The sequence below is a fragment of the Dryobates pubescens genome, chromosome 10 (genome assembly GCF_014839835.1).
Source record: "Dryobates pubescens isolate bDryPub1 chromosome 10, bDryPub1.pri, whole genome shotgun sequence".
Lineage (NCBI taxonomy): Eukaryota > Metazoa > Chordata > Aves > Piciformes > Picidae > Dryobates > Dryobates pubescens.
Genome location: NC_071621.1, coordinates 17,957,706 through 17,966,720, shown reverse-complemented (window position 1 = coordinate 17,966,720; position 9,015 = coordinate 17,957,706). Strand labels below are relative to the sequence as shown.

Sequence of the window (9,015 nt, the reverse complement as noted above, 5' to 3'; positions counted from 1 at the left end):
GCGGCACGCTGCCCGACAAGTCCTCAGGAGCCCCGCTCGGTTCCGTCCGGCCCGGACCAACCACGCTCCCTTCACTTCCCCTCCAGGGCCACCCGGACGTCACTTCACGACGCCTACGGAAACGTGAGGGACTCAGTGCCTGGGTCCTGCCTCGACACGAAACAGCCAAAGCCACTGCCTTATTAGAAATCCCCACTGCCGTTCTCCGGTGCGACTAGCGCACCCCTCAGCCTCTCCCCTCCCCACGCCAGAGTCGGGCACGGGGACAAAATGCACTCACGCTCTCCTCCATAGTGATCGGCAGGGCATTTTAAGTTTTCCTTTGCAGTCAGGCGCGACGCCGACAGCTCAAGAGGCGGAAGAGGCAGCAAAGGCCCCATCGGGCGCCGGGTGGTGGTTGACGTGTCGCTGGAGAGCGGCGGCGCTCGGAAGCATCATGTGAGTGAGCAATCTCACGTCCCTCTGCTCCCCTCTCTTTCCCTTCTCCCAGTACTAACCCGATGCTGTCCCCTCACTCTCCCTAGGTCGAAGGTCACCTTTAAAGTGACGCTTACCTCAGATCCGCGGCTGCCCTACAAAGTGTGAGTGCTGTGGCGGGCCGAGGATGCTGCGGTGTCTCTGTGACGCGAGAGGGCCGTGGAAACCGGCAGCAGCACCAACAGAGGGGCTCCTAAGTCGAGTGGCTTTTAGTGGTCAGCGTGGCAGGGCTTTTGCGCGAGGGGAAAAAGCAGTTTGTCCCCTCGGTGTGAAACGAGAGGCGGGTTTCCGTTCTTCACTCGCCTGTCAGCGACTTTTTATTTATTCTACTGCCATGTATTATCTTAGGCTTTGAACTAGAGCTTGGGCATTACATGCACGCTCTTGGCATTGGTGAAACCGATTTTAGTAGTTCAATAGTATATAATGTTGCTTTTCAGGTTGTCAGTAGTCTCCTGCTTACTTGTGTTGTAATTTCAGGTTAAGTGTGCCTGAAAGTACCCCCTTCACAGCTGTCTTGAAGTTTGCTGCAGAAGAAGTAAGTAGAAAGTGATGACGCTTTTTAACTTTTTGAACATTCCTGAATGCAGAAGTTTGCCCAAAGAATGCTCTCGTTAGATACATGTGGACACAAGCCTTACTGTTGTCAGTGGAGGTGTGCTAAAACTTTTCAGAATCCTAAACTTAGCAATTCTTGCACAATTTACACTTTGAGAAGGGGTATTGGTGCAATTCTTGTTCTTCCTTGCAGTTGTATTAAACTATTTTATATCCTTTGTGACACTGAGCATAACTAAAAGATACTGCTATTGAATATTTAATGTTTCAGATTGCTTGGGTAGAATATCCAGAAAAATCTTGAAAATCATTCAGGAAATCCTTAAACTCTTCTTGTATTCAGTTTCAGTAATCTCTTACTTGGGAGATGCACAGTTTTTGACTATAGGAGTTACTGAGTTTAGACATATGGGCTAGGTTGGAAAAAACAAAGACAAGTGAGTAGAACATGGATAAGGTGTTATTTGACTTCTGGATGTTTGATCTTTCACATGGAATCCAAAACCAGTAGGTGCCTAAATCATCTATGTAATTTATTTGAAGAGGTGCATCCTATTTGTTTCAGATTAAGAGATATTCACGGTATCACAGTATCTCCAAGGTTGGAAGAGACCTCAAAGATGATCCAGGCCAACCTGTCACCACAGACCTCATTCCATTAAATAAATTTGATTCTTTCATAAATATGCATATTTTGGAAGCTATTCTTTTGTTGTTCTAAAGCTACTCTTAGTAAGGTGAGCTTCAACAAGGCCAAATGCCAGGTCCTGCACTTGGGTCACAACAACCCCAAGCAATGCTGGGGAAGTGTGGCTGGAGAGCTGTCTGGCAGAAAGGGACCTGGGGGTTCTAATCAGCAAGCAGCAGAATAGGAGCAAGCAGTGTACCCAGGTGGCCAAGAAAGCCAATGGCATCCTGGCTTGTATTAGAAATTCTGTGTCCAGCAGGAGTGGGATGGTGATTGACCCCTTCTACTCAGCTCTGGTGAGGCCACACCTCAAGTATTGTGTCCAGTTTTGGGCACCTCAATACAGGAGAGATGTGGAGGTGCTGGAGCGAGTGCAGAGGAGGACAATGAAGCTGATGAAGGGCCTGGAGAATAAATCTTACAAAGAGCGACTGAGGGAGCTGGGGCTGTTTAGTTAGGAAAAGAGGAGGCTGAGAGGAGACCTCATTGCTGTCTACAAATACCTGAAAGGAGGCTGTGACTGGGTAGGTTTAAACTGGACATTAGGAAAAAAATTTTCACAGAGAGAGTGTTCAGGCATTGGAATAGCTGACAGCTGTTGCTATCTGGCCCAGTATTTTGGGCTAAGGTGACAAGTGCAGTATGCAGCACTTGGCCTTCTTGACCCTCATACCACTGGCCTTGCCCCATTAATTCAGCTACTCCAGATTGCTTTGTAGAGCTTGCTCATCCTCAAGCAGATCAATGCTTCTGCCTGCAAACTTGCAAAGGGTGCACTCAATCCCCTCATCCAGATCCTTGATAAAGATGTTAAGCAGAACTGGTCCCAGCATTGAGCTGTGGCAACACCACTTGTGACAGGCCACCAATTGAATTTAACTCTCATTCACCAGCACTTTTCCATCCAGCCAGTTTTTCCAAAGCAAAGATTCATTCAAACAGTGAGCAGCAAGTTCCTCCAGGAGAACGCTGTGTCAGAAATCTGTGGAGGGAGCCAGATCTGATGCAGTGCAACTGTTAGCACTTCCTTATGTAAGCAAGTGCTAGGGTGAAGTCTTGCAATAGTGCACTTGGAGAGCTCCCAATAGAGCCAGAGAGAAAGCTAGGAAACTAGTCAAAATTAACCAAGCCTAGCTCAAGATAATTCTTACTTTAGGTTGGATGTTAGGAAGAAGTTCTATACAGAGAGAGTGATTGCCCATTGGAATGGGCTGCTGGGGGAGGTGGTGGAGTTGCTGTCATTGGAGGTGTTCGGGAGACTTGATGGGGTGCTTGGTGCCATAGGTTAGTTGTTTAGGTGGGTTGGATTGGTTGATGGGTTGGACGTGATGATCTTGAAGGTCTCTTCCAGCCTGGTTTATCTATGTATTCTATGTACTTAATTTCTATTACATGCAACAAGTGGAATTCTTAGAAGTCCATTTCCATACTTCTTTTTAGGTGTTCCTCTATTTAGTAGATTTCTTAACTTTGCAGATGCTTAACTTTTCTATTTTATCCAATAATAATAATTGCATTTAATGAACTGTTTAGTACTGCTAACGTTGCATTCTCTATTGAGGTGTTGTATCAGCTTTGACTTTAAACCTTTATTTTGCTTTACCCATGAATCTTGACAGGAAGCTTCTCCTATTTTTTGTACCCAAACCAGCTACAATTGTAATTGCTCTGCTTATTCCCCATATAATTTCTGCTTTAAGTACACTTCATATGTTATTTTGTCCTTCTCTTGTTTCCTTTAGTTCAAAGTTCCTGCAGCAACAAGTGCCATTATAACAAATGGTAAGAGTATAGGTTTTTTAATCTATATTTTAATAGTTTTTCTAGTGTAATTTCAGTGAAAGGAGTATTGATAAAAGCAAATGTGTCTATTCTTTCACAACCTCTACAGACTGCAAGTTGAATTTGGTAATACCACAGCATTAGTTAAATTGCTTATGTGTGGGATGAAAGCATTAAACCACTAATATTAATAATTTGGTTTTGTCCAGCTGTATAGTTTGGATTTTCTGTTCCTAGGGTTTCTTGTTAGCTCCTGTGATAAGATTGGGTTTGATTATAGGAAATAGCTGCATGGAGACCTGATGTAATAATTGTATCTTGTTGGTATATTATATTTTTTGAGGTGCAAGTTTAGTGTAGCTAATACATCTGTTTGATCTTCCCCTCATTATTTTTTTTTTCCCCCTATTTTTTGTTTTTCTAGATGGTATAGGAATAAACCCTGCACAAACAGCAGGTAAGTTACTATTCATGAAGCCCAGAATGAAAAACCTCTATTAAGTGCATTAAAGATGTATAATAAAAGTAATGATGTGGCTTACCTACTAAACCATCATACACATGTAAGACCACATTTTCACATGACCACTCAAGAAGACTCAGGCAAAACTTGTGAAGTCAGCTGGCTAAGGTATGCTTACACTGCTTCTCTTCCTCAAACGGGTGCTTCCTTTTTGTATTAAGGAGCTCAGATTGGTTCTGTGTTAATCCTGCAAAGTAAACATATTTAGGACTACTTGACTCCCAGATGAAAGCATCCATATGGTAATTTGTCATGCTTGACGTTGTGCACAGTGAATTCACATCTCTCTCATTTTAAATGTTAAAGAATTGCTTAGCAGTAGCATGACATAATCTCATAGTCAAGGACCAGGAAAATCCAAAGCATCTGTATGCAAAATATTTTCACCACAGTCTTAATCTTACCTGCAAATGTAAGATTGGGCACATGGAATTTATGAGTGTTTGTTGTTTTGTTGGGGGTTTTAGCACAGAAGGTACCATTGCCCTGAGAACACTGTGGTATTGCCCTTGAACTGAAGAAAAACCAAAACAAACACCACAACAATCAAAAATCCACACTACCTCCCTAAAAACAAACAAAACCAAACACAAACAAAACAACAAAAAAAATCCCCTGACCTAGACCAAACCCAAAACCCAGATCAAAATCCATCCTTGGTTTACCAGTAAACATAGATGATTATGATATAACCTTGTGTTGGGCCTTATTAATTGGTCTCTCAGAAACTTGGTAGGGTAAAACATACTTTTGGTTTTCCTTACATTGATTTGTTGGTTTGGTGGTGGTGGTTTTTTTTTCATTTATTAAAGTTCCTGTAGATTGAACAGGTACTGTAGTCTTCAAAAACTTCTCAGAATAAGATGATCTGGGAATGAAGTGTAGACTAATCTTTGGGGATTTCAGAGGTTTTATGTTGTTCCACTATTTCCCTACCTGTCTGAATAAAAGTCCTCAAGTATGACTTTCTCTCGTTCTTCCTATGTAATGCCATGGAGCAGGGGAAATGAAAACTGAAATAGCTAGGCTTAACACTTAATTCTTGTATTGATTTCTATTTTAAATCCTCCAGACTTCAAGGAGTAGTGTGTCATAACTGTAATAAAACCACTGTGATATTAATGATGGAGACAGAGGTGAGGTGAACTGCATGAAAGGCAGCCGTAGCCTGTTTTGAAATTTGGGGGTTTTATGATGGCCATTGCAGTACAGGCACTTTTCATTTTCAGTAGCAAGTTTAGCTCTCTGGTTTGCTGGTGTGACAGATTGTTCAGTGGGTTTTTTAGACCTCTTCACTATATGGTCTTGGCAGATCTCTAAATCTGGAACGGGTTCTTCTAACACCTCCTTTTGAACTCATTTCCTGATCCACATGCTGGAAAAGTGAAGCTTGCAAAAGGCTGTCTTTGTTCCATATACTAATTTCATGAACAATTGTTAAGTATCTTTATTTCATGAGAGCACTCTACATTCCTGCAATGGGGTGCTTGGGAGGGAAGTACAATTACTGTGGTTTCACAAGTCAATGCAAAGACGAATAAGAGTAGCTAGATATTATTACAAGGGGATAAGGCAGAATTATATGCAGCCCACTTTGTTTGGTAGCAGTATGGAGTAGAAAAGTTCCATATAGTAATTAAATAATCCATCACTTGTAGCAATGTGGTTTCATTTTCAAATGTTGCATTTAAGAGAAGAAAATTAACAACCTGAATGACAGCCCTGCATACCTACAGGAAATATTCTAGAGGGCTAAGTATTAGAAACTTGTAATTTTCATACTATGTCCTCTTGAAAAGACTATCATTATTAAGACTATGCAGTAATAAATAGAAAATTCAAGATTTATTTTTTTAATGCTAAAATGAGACTGACTTGCACTTGGTTATGTGAAGAGCCTTCCTACAAGAAAAGTACAGTTGAGGTTGTGAAGTGAGAAGCAGATAAGTACTGAGTCAAGGAGAGGATTAAAAATAAGTATATGCATGAATGATCTCAAGATTAAAAAAAAATAGAATTTTTATTTCCTGGTCTTAAAATTATTATGGTATGTAAGTGAAATCAGATATTCAAGTATAGAGATGCAAAGCTTGAAGGGCAATAGCTTGCGAGTTTTACTAGGTGGGTCTGGTATTTTTATTTACAGTATCACAGTATCACTAAGGTTGGAAGAGACCTCAAAGATCATCGAGTCCAACCTGTCACCACAGACCTCATGACTAGACCATGGCACCAAGTGCCACGTCCAGTCCCCTCTTGAACACCTCCAGGGATGGTGACTCCACCACCTCCCTGGGCAGCCCATTCCAATGACGAACAACTCTCTCGGTGAAGAACTTTCTTCTCACCTCGAGCCTAAACCTCCCCTGGCACAGCTTGAGACTGTGCCCCTTGTTCTGGTGCTGGAGACCAACCCCTTCCTGGCTACAACTACCTTTCAGGTAGTTGTAGAGAGCAATGAGCCTCCTGTTCTCCAGGCTAAACAATGCCAGCTCCCTCAGCCTCTCCTCATAGGGCTTGTGCTCAAGGCCTCTCACCAGCCTTGTTGCCCTTAAAAACAATTTAATATAATTTAAAACTAAACAATTTAAAAACAAGAGCTCCTTGGGTAAGAGTGACAAGATGAAATCCCATGGAAACATACAAAAATGCATTTGTGGTCTATTAAAGGAGTTACTACAAAGTTAGTTAAACATTGACTTAACATTATTGTCCTTTAAATGTCTGTGCCTGTTCAGGAAACGTTTTAGCTGGTCGACTGGTAACACGTTCTGGTTTGTTTGTTTGTTTAGGAAATGTATTTCTAAAGCACGGTTCGGATCTACGGATCATTCCCAGGGATCGAGTTGGCAGTTCTTAACATTTCCTGAAGGCTTTGGAATAAGTGATAAATGCATCTTAAATAAAAAAAAGGTCTATTTATTTTGGAACTCCAAGGTGCAGCTGATAAATTGACCTGTCTTAAAGCTACCAAAAATGACTTCCCAGGTTTCAATTTCACGTTAAATCTCGGACAGATGCTTCCCTGACTAGTAGAAGGATGGGCTGGTTCCACATTATGTTCCTGAAAGACCATAGGACAAGAGTAAATATGTAGCCACAATCCATAAATCTTTAAGTTACTGGATATCATTGAGCCTATTTTATGGAAGGGGGAATGGTGTTTCAGTTTTGCTACAAAGAATTTGCTCCTACTAAGTGCTACAACTTTTTCTCCCTAAACTTAATTCTGTGTCAAGAGAAGCAGTTTTCACGTGGTTCCAGTATTGAGCTCAAAAAGAAGGGAAGTGGGAGGAGTTTATTACTCAAATAGGTAAATAACTGCCATATGTTCCAAAGTAATTGTACAACTTGATGCAGCTATTTTAGATAACAGACAGCAACCTGTGTTTCCTCCTTTACAAGTCTGACATATCGTGAAGTTAAATGCAGTTTCAGAGGATTGGAGAGCTAATTTTCTCAGATGAAATACCGCTAGCTGAGAAGGATGCAGCATAATTTGGGCTTGTGTAGGAGGTGGTCAAGTGTATCATTCCTTTTCCAGTAAACTTAACACTGGTTCTTTCTAAAAGTCTTGTTTTGTAACTGCGTGTTACATGGGAAACGGCATAGAGTTCACCGAAATGTTTGTGTTCAGATTATGCTTCTGGTTTATAAGTTGCCAGGGTTAACTGCCAGTTGTGTATTTTAATTAGAGAAGTTGCTGCCTTTTTTTTGTTGTTTTGAAGTGGCAAATCTACTTTGTGATTGAATGTATTTGGCAAAATCTTAACCCTATTGCTTTGTTTTCCTGTCCTGCTAAGTTTTAACAGAAAGAACAATGGGCAGTCCGGTGCTTGTTTAAATGGAATATTGTCACAGTACTGTCAAGCTGTCCTGTACAATAACCATGCTCTAGAAGGATGTTCAGATAATGTGTCAGACAGTACAAAATGCCCTTCTGATTGTGTGCAAATTGAGTACAGACAAACGCTCTTCTGAAAGTGATATTTGACTATGAACATTTTCCGGCTCTAAGATGGATTGTAAAATTCTGGGGGGTTCTTTATTTAAATAAACAGATTATATGCAAAAAAAAAAAAGTGCAAGCCTTGTTCTTCTCTTATATTCTTAATTAAATTTTGACAGCAATTAAAAACTCCACCCTTTGTGTTTGTGACCAACATGCTTTGAGATTTCATTTCAAGCCAAAAGCTGCTTCTTAGGAGGAATTCAAGAGAACACTGCCCTTAAAAGGCAGAGTGAGCAGTTTCTGTTAATACATCATGACAATGTAATTAGGATGAGCCAAATTATTTAGGATGTCTGGTTTATGTTGCAAACACACTCTGTGAAGGGAAATTTTGGCAGAATCATAAATGCAAGAAGCCCCACCAACCTTTTAAGAGAGCTGTGATCATTCTATAATATTGTTTGGACTGAGAGGAATCTTTAATTTTCTCAAATCTATTGTTTGAGTTCAAAGACAGCATGGAAATTTTGCAGGGGGGAAAGGACAATGATTTGGTCAAGTACAGAGGAAATGGAAGATGTGGAAATGGTCCTGAGAATCACAGAAACATTCAGGTTGGAAAAGACCCTGATGATCACCAAGTCCAACCCATAACCCTACTCTACAAAGTTCACCCCTAAACCATAGCCCCAAGCACCACATCCAAAAATGGAATAGTTCTGTCAATAGTGTTATGGCTTTCTTCCTTCTGTTCCTAAGTCACAAAAATCCAACTTTATTTTGTCTTTGAGAATAAAAGACCATTTTCCTCTCTTGTTGCTACTAAATAACAGCAAAAAATGTTGACAGCAGGTCTTAAAAGTTGAGAATTTTTCTTCTTTGTATTTAGGTTGATGGTGAAAACCCAGCTCCCCCTGCTGCTTCAGAGATACAATGAGTAGTTAGAGCAAGAGAAGAAGCTGTGCCAGTACAACTGCAGAATGTTAGTGGATTCTGAAGGTGCTGAGGGCACAGCAGTCTTTTGTATGGCAGCAA

At 41.0% G+C, this 9,015-nt stretch overlaps 1 protein-coding gene across 1 annotated transcript; it reads left to right on the top strand.

Moving 5' to 3' along the window:
* The first annotated feature begins 359 nt into the window (after positions 1–359).
* Positions 360–7,419, top strand: UFM1 (ubiquitin fold modifier 1). The gene is made up of 6 exons (XM_009902819.2): positions 360–438; positions 525–581; positions 958–1,015; positions 3,466–3,505; positions 3,930–3,962; positions 6,821–7,419. Coding segments are annotated over exons 1-6 (258 nt in total). The 5' UTR covers positions 360–436; the 3' UTR covers positions 6,889–7,419.
* Positions 7,420–9,015: the final 1,596 nt, after the last annotated feature.

Excerpts from the sequence above, each read along its gene's own strand:
- UFM1 (XM_009902819.2), top strand. Across the intron at positions 582-957 it reads CCGCGGCTGCCCTACAAAGT|GTTAAGTGTGCCTGAAAGTA; the intron begins GTGAGTGCTGTG and ends TTGTAATTTCAG. Across the intron at positions 3,963-6,820 it reads AAACCCTGCACAAACAGCAG|GAAATGTATTTCTAAAGCAC; the intron begins GTAAGTTACTAT and ends TTGTTTGTTTAG.